At 34.2% G+C, this 19,218-nt stretch overlaps 2 protein-coding genes and 1 long non-coding RNA gene across 15 annotated transcripts in view; 1 reads left to right on the forward strand and 2 right to left on the reverse strand.

Annotated features, from left to right (window-relative positions):
* Positions 1-8,283, reverse strand: part of LOC127833813 (glutamate-rich protein 6-like) — a 77,343-nt gene extending 69,060 nt beyond the window's left edge. For all 13 annotated transcript variants that reach the window (XM_052359275.1, XM_052359274.1, XM_052359282.1 and 10 more), the window contains exon 1: positions 8,178-8,283. The gene's annotated coding sequence lies outside the window, so the exon portion shown is untranslated. The remainder of the gene's footprint in view (positions 1-8,177) is intronic.
* On the reverse strand, positions 2,297-6,918 carry LOC127835562 (uncharacterized). Its single transcript, XM_052361996.1, has 2 exons — positions 6,152-6,918; positions 2,297-2,300 (listed from the first exon to the last, which is right to left on the reverse strand). The coding sequence occupies exons 1-2, from the start codon at positions 6,916-6,918 to the stop codon at positions 2,297-2,299; spliced, it is 771 nt and encodes a 256-aa protein (XP_052217956.1).
* Positions 8,284-12,030: 3,747 nt separating the features above from the next.
* On the forward strand, positions 12,031-15,380 carry LOC127834836 (uncharacterized). Its single transcript, XR_008028235.1, has 3 exons — positions 12,031-12,164; positions 14,840-14,934; positions 15,220-15,380. It is a non-coding gene; the product is annotated as an uncharacterized LOC127834836 (long non-coding RNA).
* The last annotated feature ends 3,838 nt before the right edge of the window (positions 15,381-19,218 follow it).

Genomic DNA, 19,218 nt, shown 5'->3' on the forward strand with positions numbered 1-19,218 from the left:
CCCGTCGGACTTGCAAATTGTATATTTACTTGTCCGGACTAAAAATTTGGTTGTCCCGGACAGTCGGACTACCGTTAATGTCGAGCCCTGAATTATTGCTTCTTTCCTTGTTTATTCGGCCACTTAAGAGTTAAATTTACTTTTTATACTGAATGAAAACATTTTCAACACAAGTAAGTGAGACATATTATTAAATTGTGTATGTCCAACCAACAAAATAAAGGCAAATAATTTACATATCAGGTACTACCTTAGTAATGCTCATTGGGTCATTGCCGACCTGAAATGGCTTGAAGTCACCCGGGGGTGACTAGAAGTCGATTCATGTCACCCTGGGGTGACTTCAAGCCGATTCTTGTGTCCCCCGGTCGGCTTGAAGTCACCCCAGGCTGACATGAATCAGCTTGAAGTCACCCTAGGGTGACAAAAATCTGCTTCTAGTCACCCCCAGGTGACTTCAAGCCATTTCTGGTCGACGATGACCCAATGAGCCTTAGTAATTGGTAAATTATAGGAAGGAACCCTTGCAACCCTGATTTGTTAATATATTTCCTATCAATCTGTTCAGTTATCATTTTTATAGGAAAATACTAACTTTTGTTATGATTTTGATATAAATAATCCATTAATATTCCACTTATCACCAAAGGTTATCATTTTGTCTGTTTTACACACATACACTCCATAAATTTGCAGACCAATTTTGGGACATTGAGCTCAATTTTCCGGGACTTTTGCTGATTTTCCGGAATATGTATACATATAGCGATATATATATATATGGACATATATGCATTTTTGGTACGCTTTTTTTTTAACACACAAAACAATCAAGAACAGCTTTGGATGCTTTTTGTAGTATTTATATAGGTGTTAGCCATTGTATTATAATAACAGTTCTGTTGTTAAAGCAAAGAGAAGCGCAATCCAGGTTTGACATTTTAATAACATTTTAAATGTATAACTGACAATAATAGACAACAATAACAATGTGATGACTTCTTCAGAACGTGAACATTCATGCTGTCAGAGACCTCACGCAAAAATCACAACAATATTATACTGTTCAAAAGAAAAAGGTTTCCTCGCGAAAAAAAGGAAAATTGGGTAAACATGAAGTCAAACTCTATGCAAACCAATCTACCTACCAGAATACTATGATTAAATTCTAGTTAGCTTACAAATGATATGACTTGCCATGTTAGAACAACCATTGTTAAAGGTTCGATAGATCCATTTGTATATCCAGAATGCACATACGAAAATTAAATGATCATTGGAGAGCAATTATATGAAAATGGATATAATGAACATTACACTACTCAATTTTCAAATAATATCGACATTCATTCAAATTGTATAACAAAAGTTTTCCATTAAATGTGAAGAAGGGTGGTTTACTTTTTTGCGCTGTAAATATAGAGTTAATTGTGACTGTACCCTTCATGATGTAAAAACAATGTGCATTGAGTGACTTTCATTACGGCCCATAAGCAGTAAACAGTTGATATTATTTTAAAGTTGGTAATATTGTTTGAATTACCAACATTAATTTTTTGTATCTTTTTGCATGTCAATAGAAGCCATACACCGTTGTCAATACCCAACACAAGGATACAATTTAATTGAATTGTTCAGACCTGTCTAATGAGTTCTATTTTCATTTATTTCTGCAATATGCACATTTTCACAAGAATACTCATATCGAGCTCCAGGGGGTTTTCCAGCAATTTTGGGAAAAGGAATCATGTTATATTGGGATTTTTAAATCGATAAAAGTGGCAAATTTGGGAATTTTTTATATCGACAACAAGGACAAATTTGGGATTTTTTTATCAACAAATATTGACGCAACAGGTTTTTTCCAGGCCATTTTGGATAAAAATCATATAAATTATGGTTATATATTTTGTAGGTTGTTTAAAAAATAAAATTGAGATAAAGAGTCTAATATAAATCATAAGTCATAAGACACTTTCTAAAAAAAATATTTTTTTTTTTAAATTGGGATTTAAAAAAAAATTCAGTTGGCAAGCAGGTCCGTTTGCATTTGAATCGGGTCCGTTTTACGGCCTTTTTTACATAGCAAAAAAACCCCTGAGCTCTCTTTCAATGCTTTTAGCTTTTATAAGTACATACATGTACCTACACAGCGATTTTTTCCCTTTTTTATGAAGTACCCGTAAAAGGTACTTTTCCAGTACTGTTGAAGAAAAACTACCCAATTCCCATGCAATTGCCATCTGAAAAATTCCTAAAGGGAAGGAAAATTTCATCAATTTTTTCCAAAAGTGCATTATCTGCAAGTTAACAAATAAAATGAGCAATGACACAGAACATTTCATGCCAAAATGAATGTAAATCAATATTTGAGTTGATTTGTGATGTTTATACGAAGCAATTAAAAAAACACATAATTTCCAATGTGAAAATTTCACAACGCAAATTTTCCCAATTTCAGGGATGTTCGCACTAATTTATCCCAATTGGTATGGTACAGGTACTTTTCCCAATGGGGGAAGAAAAATCGCTGCTAAATCTCCCAGCAACCCAGAAGGTCATTTGCTGGAAATTTGTTTTTTTGCAACTAAGGTAAGCCCATAATGCTCTGCAGTGTTTTTTCCACCATTATGTAAATTAGGCCAGGTCCCTTTGGAATGGGAAAATTTGCTGTGTTTTGACTAAAATTGGGAAATTCGTGTTGTTGTTTTGCTAAAAAATGCTTAAAAATTGAGAATACAAGTGTTAAATTAAAACAGTTAAATCCGCTAATCTTGGGCGTCCGGTAATCTTGCGCACTCTTCAGTTTGCGAATTTCGCAGACGACGAATAGTTTTCTTAGGTGATGAAAGATGGAATTTCACATTTTTAAGAATTAAAGGATTTAAAAGGTACGTATTCCATGCAAAATAAAAATCAATCATTACATTTTAACACCGGTTATGTCATCCTTATACATTGTACATGTATCGTTAACAATGACCTTCTTACGATAAATTCGAAATGAATCACACATTCCATGCAGTCTTTAGCGTTTCATACTTAAAATAAAGAATTCCAACGTTTAATTTAGAATCCATTGCACAATATCCGATCAGTTATTGTATTTTTTGGCTTTGAAAATATATCGCATCAGATGACATTGTCATCATTTCCCGCCATTTTGTCAAACCACATTTGGTATGATCTCCGCATGCGCAATTGCCTAGTTTTAATATTTTCTGTACAGTAAACTATGGAAGCATGATCATGGTAAAATTAAACCTGATATGCATTAACAGTCCTTCCCAAAATTATAATTTATTGCCGGAAATGAGGTCCTATAATCATGCAGCCATTTCCGGCCCAGACTGATTATTTCAGGCCCAAAAAGTAAAAAAATGACGACGAAAGACAAAGATGACATTTTTAACAATATTGTAATATTATCAGATTAATATACAAAGCATGCATTTAATAATTCAGAATTGCCAAGATTTCTTTAACATTTGTCTCTTCATCCTGGATATCTGAATCCTCTACTAAGACACATCCTTTGACTAATCTTCTTTCGTTGGATACTCATCAGGCATAGCCTTGGGTGGGCGCTAATAATTAAGTCGACGAAGACCATCTCCCTGTATCATGAGCATATAATACTTAATTTTTTTGCTAAGGTGTTGTAGGCTAGCATACCTTATAATATTATACTAGTCTTAATGTCAATCCTAATGCTTTTGAGTGGATTATTTGGATAATTTTTTTTAAATTATGGTAGAAAACTTTATTGGTCCTGTATGTAGGTGTGCGTTTGTTACGTAAAAACCTCATTAAATATTTAATCTAAAATAAAACCATCGAATCTGAACAGCCATTTGTCTACAGCTGCTGAATGGTCATAAGCTGTAACATCTGCAGTGCTGAGTTTGATCATCATGATCATCATGAGAGTTTGGTTTGGCTCTTTCACCAAATTTTAATTGAAACGTTTTAAGATATTAATAAATAAAATGAAAACAAAATCACCAGTCATATAACTGGATACTCTGTTTTCCTTCGAACTCCTGTGTAAATATTGTCAGATTGCTTCGAACTCCTGTGTAGGTGTTGACAGATCGCGGGAAGATCACAATGACCTGTGTTAATGCCCTGCTTGCTTACGAATTAATCGGATATAACGGGAACCAAAAGTATATGGTATCGTTTCTCTCCCTTTGCAAATCTACTCATATAGTGATGACGTAGTGTGTAATTTGCGTTGACGACACAGCAAAAATCTTCGGATACCGTATATGCACGTACGTCATTCAAGAAATGCAACCAATAAAAAAATGTTTTTCATGATTAAAGTATTCATAAATAACTAGATAAATTCCTTACTTTCGCCTTGAAACTTTTCTGGAAAAAGCTTATGGAATTCCAAATTTCGCCTACAATTTTATTACCGGACACGAGGTCCGGCAATATTAGAATCATTTCCGGATTTTCCAAATTATTATCGGAAAAATCCGAGGGCCGACGGTATTTCGGAATGACTGCATAAACATTTTTTTCACGCTAGAAATCAATTAATTTAACATGTTAATATTTCTTTTGCTACAGTCAACGGAATGCCATCACCATCATCGAGGAAACCGAAGTACAGCTATTAATCCACATTAAATTTGAATGGTTTTACAAACTGCTTTTTAAAATAATTTTCTGGAATGTTTTTTTTTTTCAAAAATTAGACACCATATGTCTGCAATTTTGCCTAAACGAGGTCATTACACCAAGTGCCCAAGATTACTGGACACTGTGATAGTTTGAAAGTGAGGTGAGTCATGTTTGTTTTGAAATCAAATCAGACAGATCTTCACTGAATTAATCAGATATTTTCGTGTTAATAAGCACATGAACTTCTTATTTTCATTATAAATTTTGATATTATACAGGGCTCGAAATTAACACTCGCACACTCGCAAAATGCAAGTAAAAATTACCAATTGCGAGTTAAGTTTTAAGCCACTAGTATTTTTTTGCGAGTAAACAAATAGTGAAAAGAAATGAGTAGGTATAATGCTGCTCGACGTCATGATCCCTAAGACTTAGGTCAATTTATAGAACGCCCAAGTACCCTTATGCGTAAGCGCGCACCATGTATGTAGACTGGTATAAACAGATACACGGATGGTATTGGTACAAAGGATGTGAAACAGTCGACTATTCACACATGTTAATTGAAGCGAAAAATAACTTGTCACTTTATTCCCACAGACGGAAATAACACAAAATATACATAATACAAAAGATAAAGCAAAGTTAACCGTTTAGTTAGAAAAAACAGATTTTAAATCCTTCTACGAAAACAGTGAATTAGTGGGAAAAATAACTTAAAATAAGACTAAAACTTGTTGTAGATGAAGATGGTCAATCAACCTGATGTGGGCCCTTATGGTCCAAGGAACTGATATCTTTGTATGGTTGCAGAAATAAAATGTGTATACATGTTAAGTACTTTTATTTTGTTTAAATAGTACTAAACTAATGTCCAAGGTTTTTTATGTTTCCATCAAAATTTGCGAGAATGTTTTTTATTTTGCAAGTTGGTATTAAAGCTGCTCGCAATTTTTTGCAAGTAGAAAAAAAAGTTAAATTCGAGCCCTGTTATATTGTCAATTTATAAAAGAACATGTTTAAAACCAATTGACCCTTAACTGCGCAAGATTACCGGACAGCATCGTATATCCTCCAATTACCGAAAGTCGACCGGTTAAGGAAACAAGTAAAAGAATTTCTAAATTTACGCAACAAAATGCAGCAATATACTATTTACCTTCAGAGATTTATTTAATTCCCGTTAAATCAATGTCAAAAATGATTATTTACAGCATGTTTTACTACGCAAAGCCGATAGTTTCATACACACTACAAGAACATTAACTCCGCGCGTTGTTTACCTTAAGTCGATTCGTCACATCCGGGAAAGGGACAGCACCCTAGTGGTAATGGATTAGGCCAACTAAACTTAAAACTTCGCTTCTCTGAACAATTTTAACACGAACTAAAACAGTAAATATATATTAAATATGTTTTCAATATTTTATAAATACAATTGAACAAGTTTCTTTCACTTTTCTTAAGAACAATTGTCACTCTTCTTAAGCACAGCATGGGCACATAAATGTTGCACCTCTTCTGATCAACTTGTATCCCACCTTCAACAGTTTTCTGGCTGTCTGAAGTTTCTGTCTCGGTGTGCTGAAAAACTTCAGCTGGGATAAGACATTGGCTGGGGACAGCGTCTTCATTAAACGGGTATATGCCTGCACGGCGAAATGATGAAGTAAGGTTTTCAGCAGACATTGACTTCATGTATGCCTTTGATGCGACATCACACACATTGTAGCGTGTAATGACAGCTGATGTTTGGCGCATTAGTCGATGGCAGAGGCTGTCGTACATCTTCTGGAACGGTCCAAAGCAGCCGATATCTAAAGGTTGGAGGATATGGCTGCAATGAGGGGGAAGGACAAATATGATGATGTTTTGTTCCAGAGCCCATTCTGTCAAACCAACTGACACATGTGATTTGTGGCCATCAAGTATCAGTAGTTTCTTCTGGTCACTAGATCCGGGGGTGAACTTCAGGAAATGCTGCTCTAAGTAGGAGCGAAAAACGCAACCATTGGACCATCCGGTCTCGCTTACTGTACCATTAGAGCCTGGAGCTGCACCATTCAACAAGTCAGGTTTCATTCGTTGGCCTGGGAAAATGTAAAATGGGGGTATAGCTTGACTTGCTGCATTACCGCATCCAATTATTGTGATTGTCTGCCCTTTTCCAGAAGTGACAGATGAAGGACAGTAATCAGCACCAGCTACGATGAATGGTGGTTTGTGATTAACTGTTACCCCATTTTCATCAATGTTGTAGATCAGGTGGGGCTCATCAGTCATTTCATTTTTTGTTAATGTTTCTTTGAGGTTGTGATAAAAATTCGAGATGGACTCCTTGAGGCCATTTTAGCTCGAGCATGATCAAGGGCTCTTGGTTTGAGAACTTTGAGTTCTGGCCAGCGCTTTAAAAACCCATAAATCCACTTTAGAGAAAGGAGGTTATCCTTCGTTCTTTTACCCAACTGAATAGCGTAGTCAGATGCAATGTCTATACACTCTTTGCTGGTATACCCATAGCCATATTCAGCCATTTTTTTGAAATGTTCAACCAATTTTTTTTCTTCTTCATAGCTAAACAAAGGCAAAGCTCCTGCAGACATAATGTTAACATTGACCCTTCCAGCAGTTCTATCCGTTAGAGTGGTTTTTGGGACGTTGAACAAGGCAGCCGCTTTTCTTACAGAGACACCATCTTTTTTTACTAGCTTGTAAGCATTTGATAAAGCTGTTGGGGAGTACAATCTGTGTTTCTTTGTCTGTTTAAGTCGTTTTGGATAAGCCTTAACAGAAAAAAAGTAAAAAAAGATCACCATTATGAAGAGGTCTGAAAACCAATTTAATAAAAAGCTTTGCTTTAAATTTACTACGATTTACTACTATTTCCGATATGAAGCGCTGTCAATGAAAGTGTTATGTTAAGATCGTCGACTAGACATTTCAATTTTTGTGGGAATTTAATAAAGAGGACCAATAAAAGGTATGGGATATAGATAAATTTGTGTAATTTTAGTTAAATTTTTATTTTGAAATGCAATTTTACCTGTTTTTTCCTCATTTTGTTTTTATTTGTTTTTGTTTATAAGCGTATTTATGTCACTTCATCAAAATACTCGGAGCGCTTGCGTGTGACGTCATCCAAATGGCCGCGTTCTTAATGTAAACAAAGTGGTCGAAATTAGGTCATGGTCGACTTACGGTAATCGTACGATATTTACTATAGTTGAACTTATATCGATGGGAGATGAACAAAATATTGAGATCTAAAAAACACCTTCCTTTGGGATTTTTTTGCTCCCATTTGGAAAAAATATATACTTATTTCCATTGGGAAAGGGGAAAACATTTAATAATATTTAACAATTTTAAAGTTTAACACAAGATAAAACATGATCACCGATATCACAATGAAAACCCAGGGCCAGGTGACGTTGGCAATTCCATCGCTTAGCATCAGACGCTGGGTAATCGCATACAGCCGAAATGTGAAATTTACACAAAATAAAAAACAACAGTTAACTGTATGTAGTTGGTAGAAATACCTGTATCTAAGGTCAATCTATGGCAATTATTAAAACATTTTCGCGACGACTTTTCTTATTAATCCACCATGTTAGTTTACATTAGTGATCGTCACGTGATCAAAAGGAACCCTAAGAAAATGGTTACACACTACTTACAATGGGTTTAGCTTTATAGGATTGCATTTCAACTGTACGTTATTTACTGCATACATGACGATATGAAGTGTATTAGATAATTAAATTTAATGTGCATTACAAGTATGAAAAACATTTTAAATAAAAAAAAAGTATTACTTGGCAGGACTATGTTCATCTGAATATGTTAAATGTTAGCTATAGAGTAAAACAGCTAAGGCTAAAGTGCATGCATAAAGTCTATTATAAAACATGTCCTTCATATCTTAGAGAAAAATTTGTTAATAGCTCTAGAGAAACCAAGGAATTTAATTATCCCCACGCTTTTTAAAAAGCGTGGGGATATTGTGGTTATCTCCGCCGTCCGTCCGTCCTGGCTACTATCTCCTCCTACACTATTAGCACTAGAACCTTGACTTACACACATGGAAGCTATGAGGATATGTGCGACCCTGCACTATTTGGAATATTGATCTGACCCCTGTGTCAAAAGTTATAGGGGTTGGGTCAGAGATTTTTACACATTTTTATGTTATTTTACATTAACTTCTTCATTTTTACACCGAATTAGTTCAAATTGATACTGAACATCTCTTATGACAATACGGTCAATCTCAAATATGCAAGACCCCATTACCAACTCTGGGGCGCCCCCTGGGTCAAACATGTGGCGTGGGGATACGCGTCGGCCTCTGCCGCGCCATTTCTTGTTTTATTTTTTTACCTAGTGTCCATAATACTTCTTGTAAACATACTTTTTTATATACTGGACCAAGAGACTGGAATTCTCTCCCTGACAAGATTAAAGGTCATCTGTTTATAGATGACTTCGAGTTATTTTTACAAGATATAAATTGTGGTTTAGAACTGAATGATATTATCTTGATATTGTTGCTATTTGCTGATGATATATAATTCTTGGTAATTCGCCTGAAGAGATTAACAAAAGTTTACTTTTATTACGTAGTTATTGTACTAAATGGAGTCTAGATTTTTATGTAGATAAAACGAAAGTTATGGTTTTTAGAAAAAGAGGCAGTCTGTTGCAATCAGAGAATTTAGTATATAATGGTTCCCCACTGGAAGTGATAAATGATTTTAATTATTTAGGAACAGTTTTCAATTATACTGGTAATTTTGCAGTGACCCAAGAACAACTAGTTGGTAAAGCGTTGAATGTTTTATTGATTAATTGTAACAAATATAAATTGAAGCCAAAACTACTATGTCAAAGTTTTTACTCCTTTGTTGGATCTACCTTATGTTAGGCGGCAGAGATTTGGGGCCACGGTAAATCTAAGGTTATTGAAACGGTTCAACTAAAATTTTGTAAAAGGATACTAAATGTAACAAGCGCTGTTTGTAAAACATGCATGCCCCCCATATGGGCTGGCCATTGTAGTGACAGCCATTGTGTGAATACTATTTTTGTCACTGTGACCTTGACCTTTGACCTAGTGACCTGAAAATCAATAGGGGTCATCTGCGAGTCTTGATCAATGTACCTATGAAGTGTCATGATCCTAGGCAAAAGCGTTCTTGAGTTATCATCCAAAAATCATTTTACTATTTTGGGTCACCGTGACCTTGACCTTTGACCTTGTGACCTCAAAATCAATAGGGGTCATCTGCGAGTCATGATCAATCTATCTATGAAATTTCATGATCCTAGGCGTATGCGTTATTGAATTATCATCCAAAAACCATTTAACTATTTCGGGTCAACGTGACCTTGACCTTTGACCTAGTGACCTCAAAATCTATAGGGGTCATCTGCCAGTCATTATCAATCTAACCATTTAGTTTCATTATCCTAGGCGTATGCGTTCTTGAGTTATCATCCGGAAACCATTTTACTATTTCGGGTCACCGTGACCTTGACCTTTGACCTAGTGACCTCAAAATCAATAGGGGTCATCTGCGAGTCATGATCAATCTACCCATGAAGTTTCATGATCCTAGGCGTATGCATTCTTGAGTTATCATCCGGAAACCATTTTACTATTTCGGGTCACCGTGACCTTGACCTTTGACCTAGTGACCTCAAAATCAATAGGGGTCATCTGCAAGTCATGATCAATGTACCTATGAAGTTTTATGATCCTAGCCCCAAGCGTTCTTGAGTTATCATCCGGAAACCACCTGGTGGACGGACCGACAGAACGACAGACCGACCGACCGACATGTGCAAAGCAATATACCCCCTCTTCTTCGAAGGGGGGCATAAATATCGGAACTTCCAATGCTGCTGTATATATAGTGAATTGGCACGTTATCCATTGTATATTGATATAAGACAAAAATATATCAAATGATACTATCATGTTAATCCAAGTGTTATTAAATTCATAAATTTGTTAAATACTAATTGTAAGAATGTTCTGAAAAACCTAGCTCTTTATATTAAATTAGCACTGTCTCATAGAACTGCTATTACTTATAATAAAAAATCAGTTCATCCTCTTATAGTTATGTAATTGTTTAGTTGAATGTGCTTCTTTTTTCCAATGTGACTTTATATTATGTTTGCAAAATATGTATTTATGCAATGATTCTCTCTCTTACACTGCGGTTCATTACATGCATATGCATGTTGTGGCACGAACGACAACTCTGTTAAGAGAATTGCAATGATTATGTACTTATTGTACAAGTCGTAAATAAACTTATGTTCTTTTCTGTTCTGGTGTAAAAAATATTACTTCGTTCAAACAATTAGTGAAAAAGCATCTTCTTGAACAACACGTATCAGAAAGTAAACGTGACTTTATTTTATTAATACTATGTTGCAACAATCATCTGTGATAACCATGTTAAATTGTGATGTTGTGCAAATTAAGATGAATGCCTACTCTTGAGAATCCCGTTTTTTACCAAAATCTTAATTGATAATTCTTAATTTTTGTTTTTTCATATGGTTATGTGTCACTTTTCTTTTTCAGTGGGTGTTTTATGGACCCCATTGGAAATAAGCTTTCAGCTTAATGGGTTATGCATACGTTCTCAGCATTTATGCTCATATGAACATACTACTGTTAAAAAAACTTCAGTATTGTTAAAAGTATGCATACAGTAACAGCGTTTTATTTGTTTGCTCTTAAATTTTGATTTTTCAAAAATCAGCCTAGTCTTAATTCCTTGAAATCTGAGATATATTCTATGTTAATCTGTGATATATTCCATGTCTAATGTGTCATATATGTGTATGTGCTATTGACCTTAAATGTAAATAAATAAATATTAATAGTATTATTATAATTGTAACTGTAATAGCACAGTTTCCTTATCATTCACATAATGAGGAGTCAAGAGATCAAATCTAACCTAAAAGTGGTGTAAAGTAGTAAGTCTTTAATTTCAAGCCTACTGTTAAGTAAGCTAAAATATATCGACTTATTCTGCACATTGAAGTAGTAAAATGTTAGATTTTTTTCCCATATTTTCTGAATAAGTAAGGTCACTTTAAGGTGAACAATTAACAGCAACAACAAAGAAAATGACAACAATCATTTTTTTTAATCTTTCTGCTTTTTGTGTTTTAAAGCTAAAACGTTTTCGAATGTTCTCTTTTCAATTGCACGACATTGCATAGTGTCGCATATGTTCTTAATATGCACAACGTCTATAAGCAGTTTTTGTTTTCTTAAAACAAATGTCATTCAAGTTCTTATGTGCCGTGACATGCCTGTCGCTATTTACGGAACATGCCATTGATATGCCTCTTTTTCCATACTTATGTAATTAAAACCACATGTCTTTGTACAGAGACTCTTATCTGAGTTATTTCACATCAGGTCTCTTATCAAATCTCAAACACAATCGGAATGTCGAAACAACACGGTCTTGTTATTCTATTCTCTTTGTTGGCAGGTAAATATTGTTTGCGTTTTAATATGTTCATGATTCATTTATTACATATAATCTGCAATTATATTTTTTTAGGGAAATGTCGGTGATTTGAAATTTAGTAAAAAAAAAGACATTAGAAAAAAATATATACTATTTTCGACAGGAAAACCAGAAAAGCAATGCTATTACTAGTTTTGCGTTAAGATTCTAGAAGAGAAATCCTTTAAAGTCCTTTAAACAAGTAAACAAACGATGGGAAAGCTTGAATAATAAGAAAATACCTTACATTGTATGTTATCATCAACTTATTAGAAAAGAAAAATATTTCCTGGTGTTATTCTGAAAATAAAATCGATAATCTTACACAATCTAACAAACTAGATATTACCAACGTATTATTTATATACTAGCTAGTACAACGTATGCGTAATGTATTTTTAATTTACAATAATGGAAGTCAAAACTGTGAAATGATAACCGGAATCAGAACAGAACGTTTATTTTCGCCCAATATTATAACAATATAACAACGAAAAACTATTTAGAATCCTGTTTATCGGAGAATCGGCCGTAGAAATACTAACCTAACAAAAAATAAAAAAAACAAGAGGACCTGAAAGGCCCAAAGTCGCTTACCTGAGATTCAAAGGAACTGACTTGTTATGTGCAACCCAAGATGTCATAAGAACAAAATGTTCTTACCAACCTTCATGACTAGTAAACACCCTGGCAGCCACGTTTTTCTACAGACCAGAACCATTTTCATACACTTCCAAGATATCATTTAAACAAATATTCTTACAAAATTTCATGAAGTCATATAAGAAAAAATGCCCAGCCCATTGGTGGCCATATTTTTCAAGCAACTGAAACCTTTTTCGAACTTGTCCAAGATATCATTGGGACAAATCTTCTGACAATGTTTCAAGATGATCGGACAATAAGTATTGCTTCTAGAGTGTTAACAAGGTTTTACTGCTATATGGAAAAAGCGACGCCCCCTTGGCGGCCATGTTTTTAACCAACCGGAACCATTTTCGAACGCATCCAAAATATAATTGGTACAAATCGTCTGACCAAGTTTTATGATGATCGGACAATAAATGTGGCCTCTAGAGTGTCAATAAGGTTTTACTAAAGCAATAAATAGCCATATTAGTAAAAATGCCCCGCCCCTATGTGGCCATGTTTTTAAAACAACCGCAACCATTTTAGAATTCATCCAAGATATCATTAGGAAAAATCTTCTGACTAAGTTTTATGATGATCGGAAAGTAAATGTGGCCTCTAGAGTGTTAACAAGGTTTTACTATAGCCAAATAAGGAAAAATGCCCCGCCCCCTGGTGGCCATGTTTTTCAACCAATCGGCATCATTTTTTAACTCGTCCAAGAAATTATTGGGATGAATCTTTTGACCGGGTTTCATGAAGATAGGACAATAAATGTGGCCTTTAGAGTGTTAACACTTTTTTACTATATATAGCAATATTAGGAAAAATGCCCCGCCCTTTGACAGTCATGTTTTTCAAGCAAACGTAACCATTTTCGAACTCATCCAAGATATTATTGAGACCATTCTTCTGACCAAATTTCATGAAGATTGGACAATAAATGTAGCCTCTAGAGTTTCAACAAGGCAAATAATGCCACGTTGTCAGACTCCGTTGTAACCAAATGTAGTTCCTTGTATATAACAACTTAATGTTATATTGATTTTATACAACTTTTAGATTTGCAATTCAATATGAATAAAATTGTAATTAATAACGCACGACTCTTTATCACAGAACGATATTCTGATTAAAAAAATGATTATTTGATCAGCGGTTATTTTTGGTACGCGGATTAATACACTGACCTTGGTTACACTACAGTCATAATCAAAGTACGACAAACACTCATGAAAACAATTTTTGTTTAAATAAAAAGGTTTACTGAATAAAAAGTGGAATAGATAGAATAAAAGATTAGTGTTGGTTATAGATCAGGTTTATCATGCTCGGTACGAAAACGAAAAAGCACTCGCCAAGGCTCGTGCTTTTTGTTTTCTAAGCCTTGCACGATAAACCTTATCTATAATCAACACTAACCTATTATTCTCTATATATAAACTAAATGTTATGTATAACCACATGTATTAATCTTATTTATCCCACTTTTACAGCGAATTCGGTTGATTAAAGCCCCGTTTATTAAATTTCTGCTATAATCAACGGCACGTGATACGTTGTTTGGCTACGTTGTAAACAAATGCAGCTCCTTTTATATAACAACAAAATGTTATATTGATGTTATAAAAGTTATAGATTTGCAATTCAATATGAATACATTTGTAATTAATAACGTACGACTCTTTGTCACAGAACGATATTCTGATTTAAAAAAATGATTATTTGATCAGCGGTTATTTTTGGAACGCGGATTAATATACTGACATTGGTTACACTACAGTCATTATCCAAGTACGACAAACACTCATGAAAACAATTTTTGTTTAAATAAAAAGGTTTACTGTATAAACAGTGGGATAAATAGAATAATAGATTAGTGTTGATTATAGATCAGGTTTATCATGCTCGGCACGAAAACGAAAAAGCACTCGCCAAGGCTCGTGCTTTTTGTTTTCTAAGCCTCGCATGATAAACCTGATCTATAATAAACACCAACCTATTATTCTACCACATCATCTTACCAGCAACAGAGGGAACAGATTGTCCTGATGGATGGCTGGCATTTGATTGCTCGTGCTACTTGTTTCCGAAAACACCCGCGCGCTTCTGGGAAGCTGTGGTGGGTATATGCTTTTAGTCATTTGTATAAACGTTTTATGTGTAAATCTTTGTTTAAATGTTAGCTAATTGTTTTTTGGGACGAAATCATTGTGAGACGTTTGTTTAAATATCATTAAATTCCCTAAGTTTGTCGTATTGGTAAATGTATTCCACATACGTGTTGTATATATACGGGTTATTTTCAATACAACTGATGCGATTTTGGGAAACAATATTTTAAAATGGTAAAATCTATATTTTACGGCCTATTTTGATATGTAATGATCGAATTCTCGTTTCAAAGCACTACTGTCAGATACATGGTGGGAACCTTATCCACGTTGATTCAGACATGGAAAATTACTTCATTAAAAATTGTCTACGAGGTGTGCGCCGACCAAATGGTATGACATTATATTACAGTATTTATTTGTAATCAAAGTGACCAGTTTCTGGTTAGCGACTTTGTAAAATGTAAATCGTTTTAGAAAGAACCATGAAATATATCCACATGTCATTTTCATACTGTTTTGGGAGCGTATTTGCCTCAAATCATTAAATTGTGTTTATTTATCATTTAAATTTCTTCCCGTTACTACGAAATTTACAGCTTAATCGCTCAATGTGATTGCTCAAAACGCTTCTCTTAAAGGGATCTTTTCACGCTTTGGTAAATTGACAAAATTGAAAAAAGTTGTTTCAGATTCGTAAGTTTTCGTTTTAGTTATGTTATTTGTGAGGAAACAGTAATACTGAACATTAACCATGCTCTAATATAGCCATTATATGCATCTTTTGACGATTTTAAAACCTAAAAATTATAAAGCGTTGCAACGCGAAACGATTGAATAATTTGGAGAGTTCTGTTTTTGTCGTTAAATTTTGTGCAACTACGAAGATTGCTTATATAAGGTATAAAATACGTCAGAAATGTGTACTCGGCGTAATAGCTCAGTAGGCTAAAGCGTTTTTACTTCAGGACTCTGGCAGGACTTCAGGGGTCACTGGTTCGAAACCTGCTCCGGGCAATGTTCTTTTCCTTTTTTTTAATTTTTTTTCTTGATTTTTTACTGGAGCTTTTACGATCCAATGTTTACATTTATCAATATAAAGCATTTAATGAATAAGTTAAAAAAATGCAAAAATCTGTGAAAAGGCCCCTTTAAGAACAAAAAATAGAGATCAGATCGGAAGTGCAATTCAGATCAATTTTACTTAGAGATTATGGACGGATCCATCAAGTTTAACTACATTTTACAATTAAGTGATCGCTTGTTTCTTTGGATGGCTTTTTAAATTTCGAATTAGTACGACGCCCCCCCCCCCCCCCCGTAAAATCGCCAAAGTAAAGTCAATTCATTTGATGTTTCACACTTAACTAGATCTAAATCACCTACTTAAACTTGTCAAAGCCTTCAAAATCACTCAAATCGTGGCCCCCTTGACCCATACAAACTATGAACATTTTTTGGCATTATAAGAAGGTATTTTTATGAAAGTATATAAGCCTTCAAAATCATTCCAATCGTGAAGCTTCCGGGGGCGAAGCCCCCCCCCCCCCCCCCCCTAGATCCCCTTAACGATAAACTATGCACTTTTGGGGCATTATTATTAAGAAGGTACTTTGATGAAAGAATATAAGGCGTCACATGCTCGAGAAGTGGTTGTCAAAGCCTTCAAAATCACTAAAATCGTGGAGCTTAAGGGGGCTTCGTTCCCCTGGACCCCCTAGTTAAATAAAGTTAACCCATACAAAATCAGTGTTCCTTATAGCAATAGCCCAACTTTTAACGCTAGATGTGGTATGTTCACACAGATTTAATGAGATACAAAATGCTCGTTTTTATTTTTTTGCTGCACAATATATATGCAATTCAAATTTCCCGCAACGATATCTATTGATACGACACACGAACATGAACTTGGTACATGAACATGTGTTGAATATATTGTTCCATACAAAACAAATAAAGAGCATTTTGTATCTTGTTAAATATATATCACTAGACCACACCTAGCGTTGAAATTTTGGCTATTGCTATAAGGAACATCGATTTTTTAGGTGTTAACTTTAGTTTCGAAATATTGTACGAAATATTCGTTGATTTCGAGTGTTTAAAGGCTTTTAAAAACAATCCCGTCTGTCAACATTATGTTCGTCCAAAATGCGGGCTAGATATTATAAATGGACATATTACTGAAGAGCTTGCACGGATGTCCACATTTTCCATAGACATTTTAACAAGATGTAATCTTTATGATAATGACCCTCCGTCGGTCCAGATGGACATTAACACGAAATAAAACATGTCAGTTAAAATTGTGAGCATATAATCAACGTGGGTGTGTAAAAGGGAACGTCCCGTATTACTTTCTGTAAGAAAAGTGAAAATAAACAGGATTTAGTATCATCTGTGGTCACGAAACAATTAATCAAATAAACATGGGGGTATAATTGAAGCAGCAGGTACTGTTTCACAGATAGATCCCTAAATATATATTTTGAATGATAAAATGTGGATGCTAATGCATTAACATCGATACACTTGTCTTTGACATGACCAGGCAATGTGTTATGCATGTTAGTTTATGGATATGAATGGTTCAACTGCTGCCATCATGTTGTCTTTTTTATTATCATTTAGACCGTTATATGTACAACGTATTCTGTACTGATGATTGAAATCTTGTCAACGATATAAAGTTATTACGTCACACATAACCCTCATTTCATTGATTAATTGTACGATATCAAATCTTTTCTTAGTTATTAAAAGCAAATGTTTATTTTTAAAAAACTTATCGCAAAATATGAAAGTTAAATACATAAAAACAAACATACGTGAACCTCCATAACCAACAATAGAGCATATGACATATAACAATAAGCCTAACCACAAGAATTATTCTGAAGCATGACAAAAATAATTTTTATTTTTACATCCCAATCCCATTCTGACGTGGTCTACGGCTTAGGTCAGTATACCAAAACTGACACATTTGCTTATTTTTCGGTGTTAAAGTACGAATCTCCACAGCTGGTATGACTTAGATATGAACATCAATCGTTAAAATGATAGTCCCCAATCTCCGAAGATGATTATACTAACAAATGTGAGAAAAGTTCCAATTTTAAGTTGGGAGGTCATTAAAGTGTGAGGACATGGCTGTGTCAAGTGCGTCCTCATCAATGGTGATGAACCCGTGCCATGGACATGCGACGAAATACCTGACGGAAATATTTTTAATGTTGTAATCTTAAAGACCAATTTAGAAACTGATGAATCAATGCCAGATCTATTATTGATGCCTTTAACAAGTTCATATTTAATTATATCGAATATTTGTAAAAAAATAAGGAAGCATTTGATCTATAAGAACTGGGATATTAAAATAATCGACGCATAATAATAAATGAGTGATGGAAAGTTTGTCTGATGATAGGGTGAATGAAAAAAGTGATCTTTCGTCTGTGCCTATTAGTATGTCTTCATAATTAAAAGGTATTTCAATTATTTATGTGAAGCCTTTGTGTTTTGATAGGAAGGTGAATGAATATTTCTTTTAAATCATGTCCGTGGAATCGAAAGAATCATTGAAAGTTCGTGGAATATTGCATAAGAAATCCAAAGTAAATTTCAAGTTCAGCAAACATGTTGTCAAATTAAACAAAGGGAAATAATTTATAAACTATGAAGATATCAAGTGCAAACATATTTGTCAAATCTCATAAGAATGGAAATAAATATTTTTTTTTAATGTGTTAATTAACGAATAGACCACTGTGTCGTTCGGAAGGATATCTATAAGTTAAGTTTAAGACACCATTTATAAAATCAGATCTAACCCACATTTAAAAGGAAACGAATTCAAGCAACTTACTGGATTTTTGTATGTATTATTAACTTCAGATTTAAACGTACAGGCGTTTTCCGCTCCATTTTGGGAAAACGCCACACTGGAATTTTGGGAATTTCGCGTCGTGAAAAACACCATTTTGGGAAAATAATTAATCGCAAAACTGGCTCAATTGGGAAAAATAATCGCGTGTAAATAGTGTTTCTTATATTTCAAATAACCTGTTAACTGGTAAATAACGACTATTTTGATAACATCTTATTAAACTTTTACAAAATAATATGAACACGTGTGATAAGTGCATGTTTTTTATCTGATTTTGGGGAAAAAGCCTGGCCTTTTTTGAGGTGAAAAAAAATCGCGCGAAACGCCGGATTTTGGGGAAAATAAGGAAAGTCTTAAATAATAAATTTAACATATTTTACTGTTTTTAAAGCAAATTCAA

The sequence above is a fragment of the Dreissena polymorpha genome, chromosome 6, assembly GCF_020536995.1.
Source record: "Dreissena polymorpha isolate Duluth1 chromosome 6, UMN_Dpol_1.0, whole genome shotgun sequence".
Taxonomy (NCBI): Eukaryota; Metazoa; Mollusca; class Bivalvia; order Myida; family Dreissenidae; genus Dreissena; species Dreissena polymorpha.